At 38.5% G+C, this 26622-nt stretch overlaps 1 protein-coding gene across 3 annotated transcripts in view; it reads left to right on the plus strand.

Moving 5' to 3' along the window:
• ARHGEF3 (Rho guanine nucleotide exchange factor 3) overlaps nt 1-26622 on the plus strand; it is a 144319-nt gene that overhangs the window by 87738 nt on the left and 29959 nt on the right. Inside the window, exon 1 of one of the 3 annotated variants that reach the window (XM_056336803.1) lies at nt 17778-18046. The exons of the other annotated variants lie outside the window; for them this stretch is intronic. Within the exon in view, the coding sequence (XP_056192778.1) occupies nt 17951-18046 (96 nt within the window). The 5' untranslated portion in view covers nt 17778-17950. Of the gene's footprint in view, nt 1-17777; nt 18047-26622 lie in introns of those variants that run through there. 3 annotated transcript variants of the gene reach the window in all.

Genomic DNA, 26622 nt, shown 5'->3' on the forward strand with positions numbered 1-26622 from the left:
AGGCATTAATGTGTATTGGAATATGTTGTATATGTCATGCTATTTATTGTATGCATTGTGTTATTGATGGAAAATTTGTTGTTTTCTTATTCTCTTTTTTCTTGCATGCATCTGAAGCATGTTAATTGTGCTCCTTTTGTGACTTTTTTTTTCTTTTGTATCATCACTTCTTAGAATAGCACAGTGACTTCCTGCACACTGTGTGAAAATTGTCCTGAATTCAAACAGCTTGTGTATTTTGATGTTTGAAGACATATTTGTTTTTTAGAGGATACCTCTTGCCAGGATAAGCAGCTTTTTATGCAGTTTTCTGCTCACATTAGATTTTTAACAGTTTATAGATAATGAACTCGCTGCCTAAGTCTGTGTGGAACTGGCCAAAGAATTGATGTGGAGGCTGGGTTTGTGCCTCTCTGGATTATGAGACTATTTGTGGTTATGGCCCACATTTCTCATGTGAACTTTATGTATCACCTATCCTGTGGCTTGTTTTCACTGATTATAAAATGCTGATGAGCTTATTTTTCCTTAGTGATGCTGAGAAAATTCATGCATCAAATTCAATGGACTACACGAAACGTTATTAAAATAGAAACTATTATTTTGTTGTTCTTTTATTACATGACTGGAATCGCGCTTGCTTTGCTTGCAGAATTTCAGGATCTGCTGTGTGTGGGGTAGTCTTTTGATGTAGGATGCACAGCTGAGAAGGAAGCAAAGTAAAAGCAGTGCCAGGATGAACTGCAGCACAAATTTGTTAAAATCGGTTTACTGCATGAAGTCAATGCAGTAATGTTCTGTTATACAGTAAGAAGAGGAGTGGGTTGGGAAAGGATAAGAGCCATTACAGCATTGTTGAGAGAACAGTGAATGCCGATCTGTCTGCCAGAACATTTTCTAGCCAGTACCTGCGTTGAATTCTAACTTGATTTTTCTGCATACAGGCCTTAAAAATGTCATGTTAAATGGGCACTTTACATTTACAGGAGTTCTGAAATAACTGGCCAAGGAGACAGCTGAGGTTAATATGACCCTTTTATTGCCATTAGTCATCCATAGTTTCTCTACCTTGTATTTTTAAATTCAGTGATTTTTAAAATTTATTATGTATTTAGTGGGCTAGGGTGGGTGGGAAGGGGAAGACCAATAAAATAGAATAGCACGTGCATCTTGGGTCATAAATGGGACTAGATGCATAACTGGAAGCTTTTGCCTGACTCCTCAGGAAGTTGAGATGGTGTGCCTCAGGAAAAATAATTTTCCCTGTGGCTTGCTGGGAGGGAGACATTTTTTTTCCTTCTTTTTTTTCCCTCTGTGTCTGGGAATAGGAAGAATAAATATCCCTTTCCATTAAATGCGATGCCTTGTTTCTAAAATAATTTCTTTAGTAGCAATGGTATAGCTATACTCTGATTCTTAGTATCGTCTGTCTTTTAGTGGTCTTTATTTATAGTAGCAGAAAACATAGTGTCACAACATATTAATAAATTTTCATCCATTAATTAAGCAACGATGTATGTCTTGGTAGATATATTTGCTCACATTTGCCACTTTTAGTGCTCTTCCTCTTTGTGGTGTTCACAGTACATGTTTTAAGTAGGCTAAAACACCTCTACAAAAGAGAGATATGTTTGAGGACATCTTAAAAAGCAGTTCTTAACATTAAACAGACCACAAAGTTTTAAATATACTCAAGTGCTGGATGGATTTACTGGTAAACCTCTCATCTTCCAGTTTAAGCAGCAAAGAATTGGTGCATTCGGCAGCATTCGGGTTTTTTTCTTTGAATGTGATGTGTGAGGTCATTCCAAAACGCAAACCTACATTCAAGTGAGATAAGGAAGGGTTGATAGAGTCTTTGTAAGACAGTTCCCACGGTATATGTAGATATTACTACACAGGCAGTGAAGCTATGCCGTATTTTATTACAGGTTGCATAACTGCCCACTCAAAAGTAACTCAAAAAAAGTGAGTTAACATTTCCCATTGGGTAAAGAAATAAGAAACAGAAGTGGGAAGAAGTCGTTAATGGCAACATTCATCTTTCTTCTTTTAAAGGATTGTTAGGAAAGCTAAAATGTTACAGCTCTTCCATGTGGAAGCTTCTATATGGAAAAAGTAGGTCTTATCCTTGGGGATTATAACAGCTAATGAAGGAACAAGTTATTGTTCTCAGGTTACTGTCATTTCCTAATACAGAAAAGGTTTGAGCCAGCCAAGCTTGCACTTGTGATTTTGGAGTGGCATCACCTGAAAAAATATTTGACTGGCTTCTTTCTCTTGATAGAGTTATTATTAATAAAACTTCTTGAAAAGGTGCGTATAATATAGCAAAAATGAATCAACGACAACCCTGTGAAGCTCCGAACAAGTGCCAGTTCCACTGTAAGCAGCAATCACTGGCACTTTTAGGTTCTGGTGGCTGTTTATGTGATGTAGCTGTAAATTTACAAAAGTAATTTGTGTTGGGTTTTTTTTAATGTATATAATTTGCGAAGGAATTATCTGCCTCTTTGCCGATACAGTGTAAGAGCAGTTAAAGCAAAACCCAACCCTGTACTTTTACTAAAGAAGCGTTTTTTAGGTATTTCCCATAAGGAATCTTTCTGAATCTTAACTGAGTTGCTTAATGAAGTGCTGTTCATTAACAAAAAATTGACTGAGGGAAGAAGGAATGGTTAAAGGCAAGATACTAGGCATACTTCGCTCATAAGTTTTTATTTAAGTATGCAGTCTGTTCAGAAGTATGTACTTAAGGGCTCCCGGACAGAGAGGCATAGGGACCCAGGCCAGCTTAGGAGAACAGCAGCCATTAGGATACTGCTCATGATAGATATCTCATTAAGTTGCTGCTAAGGTAAATTTCTACTGAAAATAATGGAAGACACAGAATTGGGAACTTTCAAATTCTAAAATTTATTCCAGTTATGACTTCCATCCTGAATTCTCTCCCGCTTCATGTTTCACCTAGTTTGAAATTCTGCTTCCTGAAGTAGGAGATGTGCTTTACTGCTTTATAGGAGTAGTAAATCTGTAGGGTATTTTGAAGAGGAACATTTTTTTTGTAGGGATGTTTGCTCAGTTAGAAGGGAAGATTCATTCAAGAGTAACAATGCAAAAGGTACAGCAGAGATTCTTTAACTATTATTGAGGTTAAAAAAAAGGCACTTAGATTGAAACTCTTTCAGCATACTAGAAATATTCTTACAAGGTCTGCTGTTACTTAACAAGAAAAATAAATGGAAGGAAATGCTCCAAAAATAACTGGGCATTTTTTTAGTCTATACCCCTCCAAAGACTGTTCTTTAAAACACAGTAGTTAAATATCTGGCCTCATCGCTGGGAAGGTGGCTTGTGCTGACACTGCGAGCTGATCAAGAGGAAAGGTTACAGAAATGACATTCCTGTCATGAGTCAGTGTGTACGTGGAGCTGATGGTGTTCCTGGCCCTGGCTTTCCAGCTGAATTAATAGCTGAAATGTTGATTCTGTGTACTGAGAGGTCCCAGCTGAGACTATGGCTTTAAACAGATTATTCAGAAGAACTCTAAGACCAAAAAGACTAAAAAAGGTAAAGGATATTGTTTATTAGGTAGGACAACTATTTTTACTGTACCTGTTTGTTCGGATGACAGCTCGGCAGCTGACTGACACCCCCAAATGGTAAAAATGACTGCTAGAGGCACTGCCATCGGTCTAGTAATGCGCATTTGGCTTTACTGTTTTACCTTTCCACATTTTGAAGCAATAAGGGAGTATTAAAGAAAGCAACAATGCTTTTCTGTACTGCTTGCCGTGTTTAATTTTATGCTGTGTTCAAGTATGTGCTGGTTCTACTTCATTAATTAATTCCAGGCTGCCAATTACAGGAGGCAGCTGAAGTACAAACCTATTCTCAATGTTGACACATCCACTCCCCCCGGTCAGGTGTGAGATGCTAAAGCTATACGTGACTGAGTTGAACAGGAAGAAGTAACACTTTTAGATTTAATTAAGACAAGGTGTCTTAAAGTTTCTTCCCCCATCTCCCTCATCCTCCAGTTATTTCCTGATACATTTTTGGGGCCAACTTTAGCAAGTTTAGGAAGGAACCGGTTTAAAAAACAGATGCATGCTTCCTGAAAAGGACCATTAAAAACTTCCACCCGGTTTCACAAACAAGACATAAAACCTCATCCTAGAAGAACAGAATACATTAGAAAAGAAACTGTGGTCTCAGATGTTGGAATATTCACATATGGAAAAATATTTAACAACATAATCATATCAGAATCTTTAAAACTGTAAGCAAGTATGTTATCTCTTAGGAGTGTTTCCTTAGTATTCTTGCCTTTTTTCCACTGGTAAATACTAGGGGGGATATTGAGTTTCATTCCTCCTTACTTTTTTTTAAGTGTCATGTGGACTGTTCAGTTACTTTGCTAGTGTTGGTCACCTCACAAGCACAGCTGTTATTAATTACCAAAGGAAAAAGGTCTAAAACTGTGGTCCTGAGATTATGGATGGCAGACAGCACACTGTCTCTGAGATCACAATGTTTCTTGTAGTCATACAAAATCTAGGAAAAAAACCTTCCTTAATTACAAGCCTGAAGTTGTCAGTAAGCACATCACTTGCTTAAAATTCTTGTCCATGATCCCTAAAGTTTGGGAATTACCAGTGTAAAATCTGCATGGCTTTAATTTCCAAAGAATGTCTGATTCTTGAGCCTACTTGCTAGCAAAATGTACTTACAGAGATATGTGTACATGGCTATATCATGGTCAGAAGACAAAACTGGATTTGTCCTGTATACTTCTGTAAGGTTAAATAGAGTCTGAGAAACACTGTACAGTATTTCTGATGTCATTTTTCAGCATGGTGTTTGGACACATTTTCCTACTGAGTTAGACATGAAGTCCTAATGAAAGCCGCTCATCTCTGAACACTAGAGGTGGAATCAGGATGGATTCATCAGGGTTAAAGATTCTCCTCTTCCTGTTTTCTTTTTTTGCACAAATTATGTCTCTTTGTAGTAATTTGTTAACTGGATTTCTCTCTGTTACCATTATTTTGGAAAACTGGCAATACCTCATTCAAACCTGCTTTCTCATAGTCTGACTGCAAAGGTAAAAATTGGCTAACATGATTTTTGGTTGCATTGCACCTTACAAAGGGTGCAAGGATATTGCAATTCTGGAAAAAAGTTAGATGAGCAGCTGACTAATTTAGAGGATTTTGCAGCTGAAATGTTGCAGATGTTGAGAAAGAATATGAGGGCACGCAATGATTAAAAAAACCCCAAACCCCAGAAACAAACCAATCAACCAAACTCCCTTCCACCCCCTGAATTGTTGTGTTATGGGGAAATAAGACCTGAATCGTAACTATATTGTAGATACACTGTAAATCTAAGTGGATAACTCAGAGGACAAAAAAAAAAAAAAAAAAAAAAAAAAGTGCTAGTATGGTAAGTAGCAGCTGTGAAACAAGCGTACTGCTGCGAGGCATAAGCCTATGCCTTACCTAAGATCTATTGCCTGGTTATTGTATCTTTCCCATATGTGCAAGCAATATCAGACAGGTGATTTAGTTTCATAGAGATCAGGGAGACTGCTCATGTTCAAAAAGGTCTTTGTAGCTTCTTATTTCAGCTGTTTGACTTATTCATGTGATGTGGTTAATATATCCTGCAACAACACATTTTAACGCACGTCTGCTGTCAGATAACACGTACTAAAATAAATGTAACTTCCTGAACCAACAAAATAGATTCTTATTGTGGTAAAACTGCAATCATTTTGGGAGGATAGATATCCTTTATTTTAATCTAAATACCAGATTTAGAGGAAACGGTTATGAACAGAAGCAGGTAGTCTCTAAATGTTTGTACAAAAACAAACCCACCAAATTCCAGAGAGCAGTATGTAATAACATACCTGCTTTTTTCTATTCCAGATATGAAATGCATTCCAATCTTTATTATACAGCTATGCTTTTATGAAGCTGTCCTTTCAGCCCTTCAGTACTGGCTCATCAGTGCTATGGTTGCACGCATTTCATAGGACTTGAACAGTTAGGTTTGGGGGTTTTTTTTGGTTTTTTTTTTTGTTTTTTTTTTTTTTTTTGTGGATCATCATTGCAACTCCCTTAGGTAGTCTTGAATATCTGGTCTATGCTCTCTTCCCCTGTTTTGTCTTAGGGAGGAATGGAATAGTGAAGTGGAGGAGAGTTTGCAGAGCACACTGAGAACACCTGTACTGTACCAGACAGCGTGCTTGAAGTACAACATAAGGGTTAACATTTTTCCTTCTACTTTATTGCAATATGTTCACATGCCAGCACTCTGTTTGCTCCTGCTTTTTCACCTAATTGTTTGGTACTTTGATTATAATTTTCTATTTATTATAGAATTATGATATCTGGAATAAGGAAAGTATACAGGCACTGGAATATATTCATGCTTCTTAATCGATAATTATTACTGGAAATTAAAATGAAGGCCCTGTATCCTGCAGCCTGGAAAACCATGGTTTTTACCCCTATTGCACCTTTTACTTCCCTTTTACTCTTTCAACTTTTATGTGTGACAGATTATTTTTGCTTCAACCTACATTAGCAGTTCTGGGTGGTTGCAAGTTTGGTTTTGGTTTCTTTGTGTTTTATTTCCCCCCCTCCCATGTGCAGTGATTTTTTTAATTTTTTTTTTTTTTTAATTCACTACTTCTCAAACAGGAATTTAGTCATTGATCCCTTCTTCTGGTATCAGTATCTCTAAATTAGCCTAAGTTGCTGAATACTCAAATTACATTATACCAGTGCAGTGTTTTTCTGATATGGGTGAACTAGAATCTGCTTGGAGTTGTGGCAAAACTTCCTTTGATTTCAGTGTGGCCAGGGTTTCCATTTCATGGTTTCAACTCTCTTTAAGTCTAGAAGATCTAACAAAACCAAAATAAAAGTGTTTTTTTTCCTCTGGTTTGGGCATAGAAATAATTTCTTTATACTGCCCTTCAAGGTAATAGAAATCAGAAAACAGTTCTTTGTTTAAAGTGCTTACAAGCCTTTATAACTATGGCAGATTTCATTACCAAGAGGTGTTACGTGATCTTGGTCTCTTTTATTCTGTAGTAGCCTAGAACTCACCCATGAACCCACATGTTGAGATTTGAAAAGTGAAGTAAGATTTTTTGGGAGGAATTCTTTTATTCAAAAACACTTGCATCTCTACTTAAACTGCTGCTTTTGTGCAAAATTGAAGATTCAGATAAGTAAAAGGATTATCTGGGAATTTCACAGTGTGCAGTATTGTGTATAGTTTACTAGTGGGATACTCACAGTACATAGCCTTCAAAACAAAAATTGTTCTGCCCATCACTTATGGAACGTGTATTACCATACATGAAATTCAGATACAATTCATCTAATGCAACAATGACATCTCTTCTAAAATTCTTTTCCTGTGTTCTTTGGCATCAGACTCACCTGAGAAGTAGGACCTTTTCTATGCCCTGTGTCTAATTTTGTATATTATTTTCATGTCATGATTAGTTTCTGGTCTTTTGTATTTACTAAGCTAAACTTCTCCTTTGGGATCTTACCGTATTGTGTTTTGATTATTGCAACAACCTTTTTTTTCTGGCTTTAACAAAACCAGTTTTACCTTCCATGTATATAGCCAAATGTTATTACAAAAGTAATTTTTCTAGGTAATCGCTATGCTGCACTGCTCTTTGCATTGCTCTGACAACTTCTGTATTGCATCATACAGAAACTACAAAGCCTTTTGAAAAGCTAGATAAATTATTTATCCCAAATCCACAAATCATTCTGCCATTGAAGTGGTTCATTCCTGTTCCTGCTGGTCTAAAATACCAGCCTTCATTCTTAACTTGGTATTGGATTTATTTTTTTAAAATCAGTGTGCTTTTTTTCCTCCCTATATAGCCCCATGTTTTCGGAAGAGCCCTCCCCAAAAGTTACATGATGATGAGAACAAACTTGACAGCTGTTAATCATCTTGAGGTGTGAAACCAATGCCTGTCATTAAAAATATATGGCCTCTATGGGTTTGTTTTTTTTTAGTTGCATATTCTGTTTAACATACACCATAAGAACAAAAGAGTTTTATGGCTATGGGTTCATATTTAAGTCTCCTCATGTTGTTCTAAGTCTCTTATGTTAACATTTCACTATTTGCTAGGGTCTTAAGAGGCTAATATGTTCATATTTTTGCAGCTATTTCAAGATACAATATTTGACCTACATGTAATTTAAGACCGAACCCAATTATATAATAAAATCAGAATATTTGCTACAACATATGAATATATCATCTTGGGTTTGTGTTTAGTCAGTCACCATTCTTCAAGATGAATAGTTGCAAAAATTCTGTTCTGATGCAATTTTGAGTTGTTTCTTAGCTTTTAAAATAACAACCAATATTTTATCTGTCGTGGTTGAAATGACTTGCTAAGACTTTCTTTTCCATTGTCAATTATGGGCTTTCTTTGCTATTCTGGGAACAGAGTTAACCGCGATCATTAGGGACCTGTCCAAAATTCATAGTTGTAGGAAATGGAACACCGTTGTGTTCATTGTGGTTGCAGATTTGATAATGGAGATCATGTAAAAGTAGGATGTACTTTTGATCTTTTGGCCAGATAGCAGTTTGTGTTTAACAACTTGACCAGAGATGAGGTAGACTTCAGAAATTATAGTTAGCATTCCTCAAGTAAGAAAGAAGTATTCAGGGAAACTGTTTCTTATTTATATTTTTATGTTTCAATTAAAACTTGTAACAGTAACTTTTGTATCATCTGGGATTACTTCATTATATTTACACTTGGGTAGATAGTTACTTTGAAACTTTAAAGAAAACCTTTTAGTAACTCAAAGTAAAACATTCCTGGGAATGGCTTCTCGATTCCCTGATTCTTGATCAAGGGGTATGAACAAAGAAGTTCTGTCCTAGTGTGAGTCGTTGGTATCTGTTTGGAGATGGTATGTTCTGTTTCAGCTGTCTCTTAAAGATTAGTCACAGTTTTGTCACATCATCTTTAAGGTCATTCATCTGCCATACAGCTGGTACTTGGGAGTAGGTTAGTTCTCTCATTTGTTGATGCATTATCGGTTTTTGCAAGGACACTTCTTTCTGAAGTTATACCGTGGTTTTCCTCCCCCCTCATTAGGGGGAGGATGTGGGTAAGAGAAAGATGATTTAATTTTTTTTGTGTTCATCTTTGTCTGATTTTTTTGCACAGTATGTCATAGCACATGGGGATTGAATAACATTTCTAAAAAGATTAGTAGACCACAATAGTGGAATATTGCAATTTGGATAATCACTGTGATAATTTCGATTGTAAGGCGTTGTATGAACTGCAAAACTCTACTCAGGACCACATGTGGAGGTTTTCTGCACTGGGTTGTCAGTGAGTATTGTAGTGTGGAAGAAGGCACCTCGGGTTCGAGATTGCTCTGCTGTAGTTGACATATTGGACTGTTCTTACTGTTTGTAAAACACTTAATAGTCTCACTGTTTTTCTTGACTATCATCACTCTTATCCATGTATGTCTTGGAATCTGTCAAATAATTGTAAGTTGGCTAACTTTGGGTCTAGAAATGCTGCTGGCATCTCCTTGGCTATGGTCTGGAAAAGGGTACATCATGCTCAGGAGAATATGAAATCACTCTCAAGGGTTGTGTTCTAGTATTTATTCAAGAAGCACAGATGTTCCCTTAATTTCAAGATACTCAAATTGGCAGGGTGACTAGAAGATGAGTAACAGTGCACAGTTGTTATGGAAATAAATAGGTGGGCCTGTTTTTTAAAATAAAGAAATAAATGAAACTTCTGATCCAAAACTTTCATTAAAAAAATTGAAATGCTGACAGTATTCTTTGGGTATGACTTCACAAAACAGCTTGAGCTGAGCTAACAGTTTAGAGCTATCAGGAGGAGAGAAATTAGCCTTTTCCCTCTCCTGTCCTTACTCATACCTGTGTGCTTTTCCACCATTTACCTTCAGTGAGTTCAGTGATCTTCTCATGGCACAGTAATCTATCCAGCTCACAAAACCAGCAGAAAAGAAACATGGCAAAAGAAAGTATTTTTGTGGGTTTGGACTTCTGACTTACCTATGTGATGAGTGCTACAGTTGGCATAAAGTGGCCTGGAAGGACTAAACAGAGAAAGGCTACAGTGCCCGTGGAAGAGCATGAGAAGGGGGAGGAGGAGGAATTTGACTAGAGGAGAGGGAAATGAGGCTGATACTTCTAAAAGTGGCAAATTTTTAATTCACCTCAGCCATACTGTAAAATCCTATTCTTTGTCAGCACTTTGAGGCTTTATTCGCATCTTGAGTACAGCACTTCCCAAAACAACTCATTCCAAAATTAATAAGAATAACAAAATATTAACAAAGGGTAGAGTGTGATTAAGTCAGATAACTTCTCAGGACTGAGGAGAATCATACTAACACATAAATGTAATAAAACCTGTTAAACTGAGCACAATGAAATGTATAACAAGGTCTGAAACTTGTACAGCTAGGTACATAAATTAATAGGAAAAGCAAACTCAGAAGGTCTAAGTCTTATTTTTTTGCTGGTTTTATTTCTGACCTAAAGAAGGATCAGAACCTGTACCTGAAAGCTCCTCTGTTGTTGGTTGCTTGCTTTGGATTGGACTGGGTTTTTTGTTTTGTTTTGGGGGGGTGTGTGTGTGTGTCCCCCAGTTATATAATTTGGTCTAATAAACCATGTTAATGCCAAATTTTGGTTTACATACTGCAGTTGGAGGGGACTGTTGGAAGAACAAACTAAGTGGCATTTGGCCAATATTACATGTGAGATCAGTCACAGAGTGGGGAAAATTCCTGTTCTTAATAGAATAGAATTTTCTCCTTGCTCATATCTAAGCGTACACACTTATCTCTGCATACAACAGAAGATTACAAAATACTGCCCTCTCTGAGGGTAAATATTATGGAGTTACTCATGTAATATAAATGTTGTTATAATAAAATTTAATCAAAACAAAAAAATAGATAACTGCTGTGATGTCTTGGTAACACTTTGCATTAAAGAGAACGATTTCTTACAAAGAAATTTGTTACTTAATTCTCCAGTCAGCAGGAGCACTCTGGAGAGAAATCCCTGCTCCCACATTGTCTGTAACTTATTTTTAATTACATTTAATCTCATTTAAGCATCATACAAGTGGTTCCAGTAATTTCCTCTCCCTTGAATGCCTCTTTCAATGGAAAATGTCAGGAAAGGATGCTACACTTTGGGTCATCATTTCACCCTGTGCAGAACTTGACTGGCTCTTTAAAATCCACATTGATAAATCAGTACAGTCCTTCCCACCTCCTCCTTCCTGCTTTCCCCAGGGAGGTAAGCTCAGACAAGCTCAACCAACTTCTTTGTTGTAAGTGCAGGTCGTGAAGGGTCATTTTATCCAGTGTCACCACACCCTGTGCATTCCCTCATGAGGGACCACCGTGGTTTGTAATTAGTTTGCACTGCTGGGTGTGGTAGAGGGGTGGAGAAGCATGAATCCTTCCTGATTTTTCTAGGCAGGCCATCATTAGTGTTCAGCTGCAGACCAGTCATGGTAATAGTTTTTCTATACGAATCTGAGGCAGCTTTAAAAATGGGTTGTTTTTATTGTCTTCCTAAGGGAAGCTCATGAAGGGAGTGTTCTGTCTCAGTGCAAATGTAATTGTTAGAGGGCATCCTTCAACTGCACTGTACTTTCTGTAGTAATCAAATTTACATTAATTTAGCGAAAGGAAAACAAACAAAACAACTTGCCAGGTTGTTTCATCTGTTTGTCTCCCAGTACAGGATTGTTCCACAGGCTACATTGATATGAAGAAACAATGTATGCATGTCTGCCTTTGAAAGCCCGCAGACTGTTTTACAAGCTACATGTGTGTTTATACAATAAAACATTCATGATGATTTGTATGAGAATCATGTCTCCCCGTCAGTTCAGCATGAATGTCCTTCAGTACGATGGTGGGATTTTGAAATAGCCAACATTTGCAGAGGTAGATAATAGAGGCTCCTGCTATTTATTAATTGTATTTGACAAAACTTCGGGGAATAGTTCACAGCATCTTGGCTGTACAGCCAGTGACAACAGCAAAGAAATGTAACTTCCTCCTCCTTACTCTGTAAGTTGCATAAATAAGGGTCATATGAAAGGCAGTCTTCAATGGAGAATCTAGACAGAACAGAAATTTGGGGTTCAGTTTTGTAATACCACATGTTCCCCAGAGAAGTGTTTCTTTGTTCTGCACTGATCTTTCCAGGATTAGGACTCTACCTGGAAAAATCACGGCTGTGGTTTTTGAGAGAACATTTTTAACAGTAATCACTTGTTCTGTAATCGTATTTTTATCGGAATTTCTCAGCACCGATGTATTTAAATCAAGTGTTCTCTTCCTAATATTTATTCCCTAGTAAATTGTAACTCTCATTACCATGTGTACAATCCCCGCTTGCAATGAGGAAGTTGCTGTGTCTTGAACAGCCGTGTAACTGCCCGCTGAGTACCCTTTATCTAGCAGTTTATATGCTTTCTAGCTACTCATCACTGTCACTGTTTCTGCATTCCAGCCTCCAAGCAGATTCAAACTTATAATCTTTGGTGGAAATATCTGCTTCCAAAGTTTTCTTTTGGTGGTTTGCGTGTGGTTTTGGTTTTTGTGTTTGGTTGGTTTGCTTCTGTGTTTCTGGAAGGAATGCTTCCTAGTGATTATCCTGAAGAGATACTGGGGTGTGTTGAAGAAAGGGTTCAGAGATAGTAAGTGCGGAACTGTGTGTGTGTATGTGCAGCATTAGCTTGGCTAACGCTCGCTGGTCTTTTCAGAATAGTTGCTTTTCTTGGAATATTCTTTAGCAAAATTGTACCTCTCCTGGGCAGGAATTCCTGTTGTGTTTGGTGGTTGGTTTTAGTTTTGTGAAACCACATACATAGGATGGGTGTATATATGAGAGAATACTCCATAAAGTGCAAACTACTGAGATCTTTTTTTTCCCTTGAAATGTTTATGCAATATTTTTACTAAATTTCAGGGGTTTATGGTGCGTTAAATTTCCAGAAACAACATATAACAAGTACTCTTTGCACACTTAGCCAAAATGATGTAGGAGATTCTGGTCCTTCGCAACACACTTTAAATCTTTTACTCCCTGGATAAACCTGGAGTAACTTAGCTAGACAGCAGAGCTACTCTATTCAGGATGACTCGAAGACTACTGGATAACTTGATATTCTTACAGTAATTCAGCTGTTTTGAAAACAAAGCAATGGACTGTTTGTTGTTCTTAATGTAATTTTCTTAAAATGAGCTGGGAATATAGCATATCTGAAGAGGATAGTGATAGTGGTTGGTTTTGTTGGTTTGCTTGGGTGTTTTTTAAGCATTATGCCTTTTCTTACGTTCTTATTTTGTAACTGGAAACTTGCCACATAGGCATATTTCACCAAGAAAGTAACTATGTGTATAAGTGTATATTTCTAAGTCACCGGAATGGACAGATCAAGAGCAAAAGCTCCCATAAATATGAATCACAGGAGAAATACAGTTAGTGTTTTTTCTTTCAGCTTTGCTAGTTGTAATTAAGAAAATAAATAGACTGAATTGTTGCAGCTAAGACTAGGCTTCTTCCTATAGCTGTTACAGTCAAACGCAGACCAAAACCGGTCATGGGCTGTTTCACATCGGGAGATGGAAGAAAAGCAGAGGCAGTCAGACAGACGTTCAGAGTCTCTTACTTTTTGGCACACCAATATTTTACCAAAAATTAATTGTATTTATCTGATGGTTGTTTTGGTGGGGTTTTTTTGACAGCTCGGCAAAACAGATTTTGACTTCTAATAGGGAAAGCAGTCACATTAGCATATCAGGAAGAAGGTGGTAATGGAGATCTGGGTGTAGACATCACAAAATATTTCTGTTTAATCACAAATTCTGCATTTCTGCCCAAAGGCAGTTAAATGTGTTGGCAAAGATGATGTTAAAACAAAACTTAAACAAAACAACAAAACCAACTCAAAACTTTGAACAATCTATTTGTGGATTTTCTTCCTTAGGCAAAGTTCAGCTTTAGTTGATCATTTTCTGTTCCACTGAACTCCTTAAAACCCACAACTTCGATGGTTGAAGATTCTTCACTTCATTGGGCTCTTCCTTATTTAACACTTAGATTAAATGCTTCAGTTCCTTTTGCCACTGCTTAGCATAATGGCTTCTTGACTAGTCTTTAAAGGAAACAGGGGTTTTTGTTGTTGTTTTTTATTCTTTTGCCATCATATTTTGGATCTTTTGAGAAATCTTTAATCAACTGCATTTTAATTTTACAATTACTCTGATCAAAGCTGTGTGGATCTCAAAGATTAGCGTAAGATGAAAAGGAATTCTAGCCACATACAAAGATATTTTTAAGGTTCATATCCTAAATATTTCAAAGGACTTTGCCATGCAGACAGATGGTTTTGTGATAATTACTTCAGTATTAGGTTTTGAATGTGTGAAGAAACTAACTAACGGCATTGGTGTGAACAAGACAATCACAGAATAACTCTGTCAGTGAGCTTCAGCCCTGAACCAGCTCAGTCAATAGTAGTAGGCATCTTGAGCAGGGCTTTTCACAGTTACCAAATAATTTACTTATTTCTTCTGACAGATAAATAACTGTCAGACTAAATTGTGCCATTGGCCTAAGTAAATTAAAATACAAACAAACAAAACCCAACAAAGCAAAATAAGCCCACAAAAAACCTGTTCCAGAAATAGCAGAACTGATGCATTGGTCCGCTGTGCAATCTAGCAATCAGCACTTTTTTTCTTAAATATTAGTTTATTTTTTGAAGTAGCTTGCAATTCAGATATAATTTTTATAGTGTTGGTGTAGATTTGTAGTCCAAGTATAAATTTTGGAATGAGTGGACTCACTGGCTCCAGTCTTACAAGATTCCTTAGTGGTATCACTGAAACCTTTATTTCTCCAGCTGTGTAACTGGGGTTCACTAGGGAGTCTTTCAGCCACAAGTTCATGGCTCTGCTTGAGTGTGCGTGCACACACGCAATATAGGCACTATTGATGGGCAATCAATTTGCAATCTAAATTGGTGTAGAAAGGAAATGTAAATCAGTACTAAGTCTGTAAGATCTTTCAGAATGGACTCCAAGCGTTGTATTTGATATGCAATACAGAAGGGACTCGATACCATGGCAGAACTGACTTAGTTTTGATTATGAATTCACGTAGCAATCCACAGACAAAATCAGCTCTCTGGAAGAGAGAATAGTTTTAAATTGTACTATTGTGTTATTTCATTTGGGTCCAAATTTCAGTTCTAAAACTGTATTTGCACTCTTCTGGTGAAGTAAAGAAACATCCAGAGAGTCGAATGTATCCTGCTTTAGATGTTCATTGAAGTCTATTTTGTAGGTGAAAGATGCCCTGAAACTTATTGATATGAAGGTCCTGCCTTTTTTAATGAATCTTATTCCTCTTAAAGACAGATTTTTCTCTTGTTTCTCAAGTGTGCTTAGTGAAGCTGAAGTGCACTGTCCTGATGAATGGAGAAATGACAGAACCCCTCTTCCTGGTGTATTTTTTTACGTGTATAAACCAAAGTTCATTATATCAATCTCCAAACCGGTACACTCTTGCCCTGTGTGAAGTGCTCTTAATGCTGCGAAGCATGTTACAGGATTAGAATGCTTTGAGGACAAGCCCCTGAAGGCATTTTCTCTGATTTAAGTGAAGTTGATTTTTAAAATGGTGTTAGCATACACATTTGTAAACAAACATACACAGATGGTGTTTGAAGTCAAGGCTTCTTGGGCTTAAATGGTTACACAGCAGCTGCAGTGTTCTCAGGAGGTTCTTGACCATTTTATACTACCTGTGTGTATTGGTGTTTGGACGTGCTTGAAATGTGAGGAGAAACCATCCAACATTAACGGGTTGTGCTCAGAGGTATGTCATCTGAGCGTCACGCTGAAGAAGACTTGCAAAAATGAATGCACGTTCATGAGATAACTGTAGCTTCAGAAATCCTTAGGTAAGACAGGTAGTCTTCAAATAAAATGGTGTATGTGTTTCATATTTTTTGAAATATGGAAAGGAAGGGGGCTGCAGCAAAGACTGATCTAACCTAATACCAAATCTCCAATGGTGGTCAACAGTAGATGCTTAGGGAAGAGTACAAAATAGAAATAGCTGATCATGATGTTTCCTCAAAAAACTGTCTCATTAGCCAAGAACTGTGTCTGAGAAGCTTTCTTAGCTGTGGCATCTTGTGGCAAATACTTCCGCTGTACATAACACAAAAATTGTACATAACGTGGAGAATTAGCTCCTTTTTCTTTGCTCTGAATTTGCCACCATTTGGTTTAATCTGATGCGTGGGTTTTTTCCCCTCTGGTTGAATGCAGTGAAAAATCATTCCCTGTTTGCTTTCTTTGTAACTCATGGTTTGTAGATCTTCATCACACCTGCTCTTTCTCTTTTCTTCTCTGAAACATCCGCTCTGCTTAACTCTCCCCTACGTGGCACCTGTTTGATGCCTTTTGGCAACACTTTTTCTTTCAGTGAACTTTGTTGCATCCTACTGTGGTGGAGATGAGGAGAGTGGTACTGCACATAACGCTCAGAATGTTCAAACGGCACATCTTCTAGAATAATTGAAGAACTAGAAGTATTGATAACTTTGGTCTAGCAGTTTTTCCAGGAATTGCAGGATTGGGAGACTAGTGGGGTTTTTGTTTTATGAGTAGGCTACTACAAAACAGAGGTGTCTGCATAACAGGCAGTGGGATAACGTCTCTGGCTCCACTGCAGTTGCTCTTAAAAAGGCTGAGGAGAAGTTTGAGGAAGTTACGCTTGGGATACTGGTAAAATTCAAGGAGAGTGTCCAAATGAGGACCATGCCTGCCATTTGACTAAGTTTATTCCAAAGAGATCATTGATTAACAACCTTTAGGAAGATAACCGCTTGTAAAGCCACATCCCTCATACAATCTGCCTTTAAAACCAGTTAGTTCTTTCAAACTCTATGAAGTTATTCTTGGTTGTGCTGCTTCCTTTCAGCTGGAAGTATCTTTCCCTCCTCGCCCTGTCCAGCTTCCTCCTTAGTTTCCTTTTCCTTGTCTTCGGCACATGCTTTCTGTGGGATTGATCCTGCATTGCAGACAGGGCCCCTCGCGCTTCCTCTCTCTTTTCAGGGAATTTTCCCTACCTTTGTCCTAAGGTGGCCATGGAGCAGAGCGGGCACGGCTGCGCCGGCACTGCAGCGCCCAGTGAGAGCAGTTCGGCAAAAGTCTGTTTCCACTTTCCCAGCCGGTTACAATGAGGGGTGCGGGCAGGGGAGCTCTTGGGCTAAACAATAGCAACAAAAGTGGAACTTTAAAACCACCAGAAATAAACTCCTGCTTGCCAGACAGGAAAAAGCAACAACATGGGTGAATAAGAAAAGAAGAAAAAAAAAAAAAAAAGGAGGGGGGTGGGGGTGTGTAGAAAAAAATGACACGCTGCGCTGCACGCCGCGGCAGCACGGCAAGGCCGCGCTCCCGCCGCAGGCACCGCCGGTGGGGGGGTGCCGCGCCGCTCGCTGCCCGCGCCCCGCGCTCCTGCCCCGGGCAGCGGCTGTGGGGGGCGAACGGCGGCCGGTGCCGCGTGCCGCCCGCGCTCCCCGCCGCCCCGGGCGGGCCCCGCCGCAGGGGGAGGGGCGGCCGTGCCCGCGGGTTCCGCCCCACCGGGGCGGGGCTGGCGCTGCCGCTCGCTGCGGCGCCGCTGCCGGCCCGGCCTCAGCCGAGCGCGGGAGCTGCTGCGGGCCGGGGTCTCGGTGACGGAGCTGCCGGGCGGGGCGGGCTCAGCTTCCTTTCGCGTTTGGCATCGGACAGAACCAGCGGTGACCCCCGAAACCGCCCCCCCTGCAGCCGCGATGGTGGCCAAGGATTATCCCTTCTACCTTTCCGTCAAGAGGGCGAACTGCGCCTTGGAAGCGCAGGCGGTGACCAGCCCGGCTAAAGAGACGGAGGTACTTAATCGGTTTTCTTTACAGTGTGCTCTGTGCTGCTCTGGGGGAAAGGAATGTGCTTTGGAAATCGGCTCCTGTGTGTAGGCAGCGGGTTTGTCCAGGCATCCTTTGCTGCCTTCTCTAGATGCTGAACTTCCCTTCTGAATAAGGCAAGGAACAAAGAATCTAGATTTTTGTTATCTGTCAATGTAAGGAATTAGAATTAATCTCTTAAGCAGCTAATTGAGAAATACTTGTTTTAGATATGTAAATAATCTATATGTATTTTATTCTAGGGCTAACCATTGCTTACAAACTGTTAAACTTACACGGGAACTGGGAGGGGATCTGGAAAACAGTGCCTTAAAGCATCACCTGTCTTTTCCTCATTAGTAATAAAGCAAGAAGTTAATCCGATAATGCAGTTAACTAAAAACTCTTCCCTGTTAGCACACTGACTGCTCTATTTCTTAAAAATCATTAAATCCTTTGAAGCAGCATCAAAAAATCTTATTCATTAGCCCAAACTCAACATATTAATTTGCAACATACTCATAAATGGTGGAATGTTTCAGGAACAAATGTTTGTGAAAGACTGAAATATTTGATACTTTAGGCTAACGTTGCTTGTGTGCTTGTTTGGAAAGAAAACGGTGACCTTAAGGATTCTGTCTGGCTGCACTGGAGGAAGGATTAAATTTCTCTCTGGAAGTTTTTATCACCTACATATATAGCTTCTTCATTAGTCTTGTTTGCAGAGTAACTTGAAGACAACTAAAGAAACTGGGTTTGTTTAATACAGCTACATCAAAGATTAATTATCTCCAGCAGTTCAATGGGTCTAAAGTAAAAGTAACATAAGCCAAGTGACTGTTTAATCATGATGTTTAAGCTAAGAACTGATAAGAAGATGCTGCACTCTTGCTTTTCAGGGTACCTTTTACAAAAAGGGATTTAATTATCGCAGTTGACAAAAGTGGAATTGTTTTCAACTCTCTGTTTTTGGAAAATAACACCCTGAGTGTGTGTGTATACATGCATCTATGGAAAACACAAGTTGTTTGTTATTTTACTAACTGTGATATTAAAGAAACATGAGTTTAGCTTTTACTGCATGAAGGGTTTCCCGTGAATGAACAGGATTGTTAAATCTGAAGTGCTGGAGTGTTGCGCTCTTACAGTTAGGAAGGACGGCTTGATTATATTCAAATTTCAAAGTAAAAGTGTCAATGAAAGCTCAGCACATGAGGAAGTATCTAATAGCAGATGCGATCAATCAAAGTTACAATGTGCAAACAGTTGGTTTTGATTTATCATCTTTTGGTTTGTGTTTTATACAAATAAGAAAATGTATCCTATGCTTTCGGGCTGTTTCTGAGAGTATGATGGACTTATGTCGTTCTGAAAAATAAACTTTTTGTCTTAGGAGGATATGGGAAGACCACCTGGCACTCCAAGAATTTGGTTAAGGAAGTAGAAATAAACGACTCTTTGGGGAAAAAGGCATTATCAGGATAGATGTATACAGCCTGTTTCTTTGAAGTCTGTCAATACCGGACGGTGGAAAATCCACGTTTTATCTCGAGCTTTTATTTTAAGCTGTTCTTCCACCCTTTAGTACTTACAAGACAAATAAAGTGATTGAGCGCCTTCTACCACAATTTCGTGTTATTACACCAGAATGCTAGTTTGCAGTGTGGGGGTTATGAACCTCTGGCTTTGAAAACCTGAGTTTCATTTTAATTATTAGCACGTGGAGTTGGTTCATTTATTTAATAACCTAACTGGTGCATATGTATGTTGATATATGTGGAATACAACCGATTTTCTGCTATATAGATGCTGATTTTTGGTTTTAAATCGGAGCTCATGATTATAAAATATTTCCTCTGACTTTACTAACAATAATCTTTGTTTGTTTTGAAAAAATACAAAATATAGCCTGGAAGATCAAGTGTAATAGTACTTACATGGGATGAAATTCAGCAAAAATCTTGAGCATATACTGTATTGCTGAAATTTTCCCAAATTTCCAGCTGGAGGTCTCTGGGTAACAAGCTGAAGCTTGCTGGCAACAGATTTAATTTTTTCTTATTCTTGAACTTCACTTGGAGCCAGAAAAGCAGCCATGAAAAACTAGGGATGTTTTTGAAGAACAAGTCAATGGCACAAACGATAACAGAGGTTTTCTACTTAGTTCTTTCTTTAAGCCACGCCAACTTCCTTGTTATAAGCTCCGTAGAGGTAGCACAGTCACAAATGAAACGTCCAAATGTATGTGCACAGTAAAACACTGGATTATGAGAAAAGGTTAGTGTACCTCTAGTCAAAGTGCAATTATCATCGATCTTTCTAAGTGCAGTTTAAGGGCAATAAAACACAGCTAAGCTGGAGGAATGAGTTAATATAGGAACTATAAGGCCTTTATATATATATCATTGCATACCTCACATAAAATACCATAGTACAACCCTAGATGTGAATGGTACAGAGGTGTTGGGCTTTTTCCAGCTTTTTCATAATTCAGAAATAGAGACCATTAGTAAAACTTATAATTTGCTTGAATTAAGATATAAAAAGCCCCAGGTCTTTCCCAGTAACACATACCAGTGTCTATGTTTCACTGGTTAAAGCAACTCCTTTATCACCCCCTCTAAAGGGAACAAAGTGAAGCACAGCCAGTGGATGGGCAGCAGGTAAGAAAGAGCACGCACAATCACAGATTAGGTGTAAAGGTCTGAACGTGAAGATGTGGGAAGACAGACGTGAATTTGTCAGAGTAAGGATGTTCTGTTCTGCTGCACAGGATCTAACACAGTGTCTGGGTTCAGGCTCTAAAAACTTCAACAGTGACATAGGATTCCTTTGCATCTCCGGTGCGTTGTAGGTCTGCTTACGTGTCTTACGCTGCAGAAATCTTAGACCAGGGAATCCGGGCTGTTTGCAGTCTGTCTTTTCGTCTGATAGCCTCACTAGTTTGATGTGCAGGAGGTCTAGGCTTCCTCTTGCTCAGGACTGTTTAATTCAGCATGGTTTGTGCAGGAGGGCTAACCTGAAGGGTAACCCACAGGCTTCTGGGTTGTGGCACATCATTAACATGAGAACCAGGCATGGAGCCAGAGGGAAGGGGGGCAAAAGATTATGAGATAAGCTGTAAGTCATGAATTTTCTTTGATCTTCACAAATGTATGCATTTTGCTTGTAATGAAATATTGTCAAGTTGCAGTTTTGATGTATTTCAGGTAAGTTCATGTGCAGTGTGACTGCAGTGAGCTAAACGTGGAAACATGTCAAACCTCCCCCCTCCCCGGAATTGTTGATCTGTTACACTTAATGGCAATTTGAAACAAACAGCTTGCCTTTATTTTTCCATTCAGTAACTCACCGTATGACATCTGCTTGTTAAGTGGCAGTCCAGCTTCATATTCAGTTTGTTCCAGAATGGAAAAGGTCCGTCTTGGGTAGGCTGTACAAGCAACTTCTAGTGAGAGGAAATGCAGAATTTAATCAACTCTGTTAGTTGTCTAGGTTTTTCAAAGTTTCTGTTGCTTGTGTTGATTTACCTCAGTCTGAGGTTTTTCTGTTAATTGGCCTTCATTTCCGAACTTCTGGTAGATATATTGATTACTGGACATTGCAGACAAATGATCAGTCAAGATAGCTGGATGCAACTTGCCCTTATGCTGCTGGCGCTTCAGTGGTTGTGTCTTGCACATGGCAAATGAAACCTGAGGTCTTTAGGGTGGTGACAAATGAGGGCAGCCTGTTTGCTGCAAAATGATGCGATAGCGTGTTGCAAGCTTCAACTGATAGTCTTTGACTGAGAATACCACTCCTTTATATGGCTTTTCATTGTACCCTGACCATCATTTCAGGTGCTCTTCTTTATTTATTACACTGTGATTAAAACAAAACGTCTTGGGACTTTGCTTTATTTGCTTGCTGGTTTTGCGGAGACTGGCTGAGGAGGAATAACAAACCTTTTCCTGCTCCCATCAGAGTGCAGGTGGTGGATGGAAACTTACGGATTTGAAGGACACTTGTATCACTGATACACAATGCACACAAATTATTGGATTATCAAGTTGCCTTTATGTATCATTTTACTTAAATCACTTAATAAATTCTTCTTGCAATGCTGACAGTTTCAGTAGTGGGATACCTCTCCCAGTTTAGGATGCATTTGAGTGAATGGGTACAGTTACCTTTGTGCAACGCTGAACTATACTTGGAGCTGCTTTAGTCACATGCTTTTTTTCTTGACAATCAGCTTCAGCTCTAGAAGAGTGAATGTTCTAGAATTTCCCAATCAGAATATTTCTAAGATACTATGAAGCAAAGGCAAATTCTCTGCTTTTTCAAGTATTAAAAAAAAAAAAATCTTTATTAGTGCCAATAACAATTGAGAATGTTTTTCCAGTTTTAGATTTGTTTCTCTGAAAGTGCAAAAAGCCCGAGATGTCTGGCTTAATTTATTTTTAGGTTAAATGTTTGCTGTATTAAGAGAGGCTGTTGTAACATGGGTTGTTTTTTCTATTTTAACCTTTTTTGTTTGTTTTGGGTTTTTTATCCTGCTGAAGGTTAAATACTGATAACATCCTGTGGAACAGAGCTTGAATGTGTTTTTTTATTAAACTCCAAGTTTTGGGGGCATTTATTAGAACTGTTTAATCTTAGGCCAATTTAACTAGTAGCAGACTAATAAAAATAATAATGTTGGGCTTCCTGCCATGACAAATGTTGACTTACCCTTATAAAGTTGACTAAAAACTAATAACCTTTAAAGTATAGGAGTATGGAAATTTAGCCAGTTACATGAAGTCTGAAACAGAGTGGTCCTGTTTTAGTTTGCTGACACTGCTTGTGAATTAGGTTTGAAACAAAGGTTACTGTACTGTTTCAATTTATAGTGTCTTCTATTTATTATACTGTTAAATCTTTTGAGACTAATTTAAGTTAAAACATTTTGTACTAATGAATGCTGCAATAGCACAGAATGAATGCTTTGGGTATCTGTTTGTCTTGGTTCACAAATAGAATGTATATCAAAAGGGGGAAAAAAATAACCAGCATATTTTTTTCTAAAATGCCAAGAAAGTTAGCGGCCCCAAATCCAGAATTACTACTGTAAATAATTATCTCAGAACTTGCTGAACTCCAGTAGGTTAGGATGTTTTTAACAGCATTGCTGATTTCAGCTGTTTTGTATGTAAACTGAGAGAAGGTTAGTTTGCCTTTGAAGGTAAATGGCGTAAATTCTAATATTCTAAGATGCTAAGTTCCTGTACCGGTTTTCACATCACATTTATTTCCTGGCTTGCCTTAAAAGTCTCCATAAATGCCTTTTGTTGAGTTTGTTTTTAACTACAGTCAGAAAAATCAACACAATGGGGTCACAGTAGTGCTGCATGTGGGCTGAGGACACAACCATAATGACCCCTGAGGGAAATATTTTCCCTTGTTTGTCAAATTCAGCACCAGTTCTCCACGACATGGAGGCTGTTGTTGAAGTTGCTGATAAGAGATGGGAGAGTCGGGTGGAAAAAGAATCATACCAGCAGTGAACTTAGGTTTGCTTTTACCCTTCACTGGGAGGAAATTAGTGGCTAAGCGGTCAGGAGGATAGAGTGAAAGAATTTTGCAGTAAGTACTGAAGCAAATGAAGACCTTTTATACGGTACCCAGACTACTACTCAGTGCCCTTCAGTATGTGTTATCCAGGTCATTGGTTCTGCTGTTCTTAGGGCAATGTAAAGGCAGCCTGGCTTAGTTCTTTTTGTTTCCTTTCCTTAGGTTTGTTAGAAAACTAAAACCAGTATTTTGCTAGAGTAATTCATCCATCAAAGTGTGATAATTAAGCTGTGGGTGGCCTTGTTGAAAGACAACGTATAGGAAATGAATCAGTATTATTGAATGGATTTAACTCACTGACATTCTGCTTTGAACTTTGGGAAATTTCATTTTTAACATATACTAGTATAGAAAAGAGTGGGTTTATGTTGTGGATGAAGAGCACAAGGAGTGTTAGCTTCTTCCCCTAAGTAGCCTCCTAAAAGCTTCTGTATCTGTGTAGTGTGTTATTGGATAGAACTTATCCAATTATTAGGTGCCAGTTTCACTAATGTAGAAACAAAAATAACATCAACTTAGCTGTCAGTACATTGCAACTAATGTAAGTGCCTGATTCTTCAAAGGATGTTCTGCGTTAACATGCTTCCGTGGCTGTGAATGCTTAGCTTGCCCCAGGAGCAGGTGCTGCATGCTAAGATTCAGGCTTTTAAATGGTAATTCTTGTGCATTAGAATCAAAAATGATATGAAAGTTATCTTTTTGCCAAGATGATGTCCTTTTGAAGTGACCATATTACAGTTTTAAAAAGTGACATCTCATTCAGTTGCAAGGCAAAAAGGCTGAAATTGTACTGAAGAGGGAGCTGGCAGAGGTTACGCAGGAGAGTAAGGCTTCCTGGTAGCGCCACAGCTGAAGCTGCTTGCTGTATGCATTTCCCAGCTTTCTGACAGCAGAAGCCTAATTTTGGGGCAGTTATACATTAAAAGCTAGAGCTTTCCTTTCTTACTTAGTAGTCTAAACCATTAGGTTAGAGCTTAATATGTAGAAGATACTAGAAATAAAGTTGTTCGTGTGTGTATATATATATATATATATATATGACCTACAGGTTAAATTACAATGAAGAAGCAACTTAGAGCACTGTGTCATTCATTCCATATTGGAAGAGTGGTAAGGCACGGTATTTTTGAAACATCTTATCTGATAGTTTCCCTTCCTAAATTGGTGATAATCAGTGATTATGCCATTGTGATTAATCTTTCTTCCTATGAATTCCCCAGAAAAGTGTATGATAAAAATATACTCTATCAGAAGGACATAGTAGTTGTTTGAAATGTCCACTGGTTTCCAGAAGCATCCAGATTTTGGATGCACATTTTCTTCTTTTATCAGTTTGTTCCCAGTTTCAAGAGTTCTTTTTGAGGCTGCATATATATACACAGTACTTCCAGCTTGAATTTTTTGCTCTCTAAATTCAAATGTTACCGAAGTCATCTTGAGTTCAAATATACAGCTCCTTCCAAAAGCCATCTGCTCTTTGTTCTAGCCTAGTCAGGTATCAATTTGACTTCACTTGACTGTTCAGCCTTTGAAGTTCCTGCACTCATGTTTCCCTCAGCTTTACTTACCCTTATATCAAATTTAAAGCTCTGTCAGGTTAACAATATTTGTTCACACATACCAGCTCCAAATTTTGGAAACTCTGCCAAACTGTAGACTGGATCTTTTATTTCTTAACTTCCCGTATTGTTTTGGCAAGCCTTCGTGACTCTGAAAATGCAGTCTAACATTTATTAATTTCAAAACTCTGGAATTATTTTTTAATGTCAATATTAACTGTAAAAGGTGAAGGAAAACATTGCGGTACCTGAAATTTTTTTGTGTCATAATTTGGCACAATTCCCAGTTTGGACAGGTGATGGTTGTTCCAAGTGGATCCAGCCACTAAATATTCTCTCAGTCCCATTTGCTTTTAAGTTCCCTGAACTGAGAGGGGAGAGAAGGAGGAGTGATGACTTGGGGTAGCTCTGCGTCTTCTGAACACACTCAGAGGTACAGACCTTGAATTTGATGTTTGTTCTACCTGGACATTATGTCCTTACTGGAGCCTTTTCATGCTGGACAGACACTGGATTCACACCATTCTGTGTTCCTGGTGCTTAGATTCATACCGCATAAGATTTTATGATTATGGGACCCATGGTTAAGTGGAAAATCTGAGATCTTTTTCAGAGACAAGTTAGTAAAAGAACGAACACGTGTACTAGAAATTCCTAACCTCAAGCAGTTTATTTAAAAATAAATAAATAAAATTGAAGAGGCTAGGGAAGCAGCATCTGGAATGCAGCTCCCTGATCTTACTGGACTGTATCTGCGAGTGCAGGTTCTGGTCAGAATCTCTGGGTAAAGCAGAACAGTTCACACACTCTTCTCTTTCCATTTGATCTGTGGGTTGTGAAGAACAGAGCCCTTGATGAGAAGAGCAACCATCTGTTTAAAACTTACTTTTTTTATGTACTCGACTTTGGAATTTTTTCCTCTCCAGATCATTGGTCTCAATAGTTTGTTCAGCTTCTGGAGGGGTGACATGGCTTGAGAACAAGGGTATTGGTGAAAGGTGTAGACCATGCAACAGAAATACTGTGCTCGAGGGTTTAACACTTTGAGTATTACTCTCTTACAGTTCCAGAATTGCTCTGGTAGTGCTGTATTTTCATTGTACAGTCAAAGCCTTACCTGTACAAACTTCATTATTCCACAGTGGAGGGGGTAACTCGGTGCTGATTGCTCTTGTCATCTCCCTCAGAGAAGTCTACCACCACCTTGGAACAATAAGGTTTGATGAGCTTTTACTTCCAGCTAGGTATCTTAACTTACCAGGCAGTTTTTAATACAGGGTGAAAATCACATTAGAAGTATTTAGAAAGCTTTCCCCATAATTAAGAAATTATGATTAACAAGATTTACTTTCAGAACTCATTGGCAAGGTGTGAAGTCTCAGCCTTCTGAAATTATCTTAAATCTAT

This window comes from Falco biarmicus, chromosome 4 (assembly GCF_023638135.1).
Source record: "Falco biarmicus isolate bFalBia1 chromosome 4, bFalBia1.pri, whole genome shotgun sequence".
In the NCBI taxonomy this organism is placed as follows: Eukaryota; Metazoa; Chordata; class Aves; order Falconiformes; family Falconidae; genus Falco; species Falco biarmicus.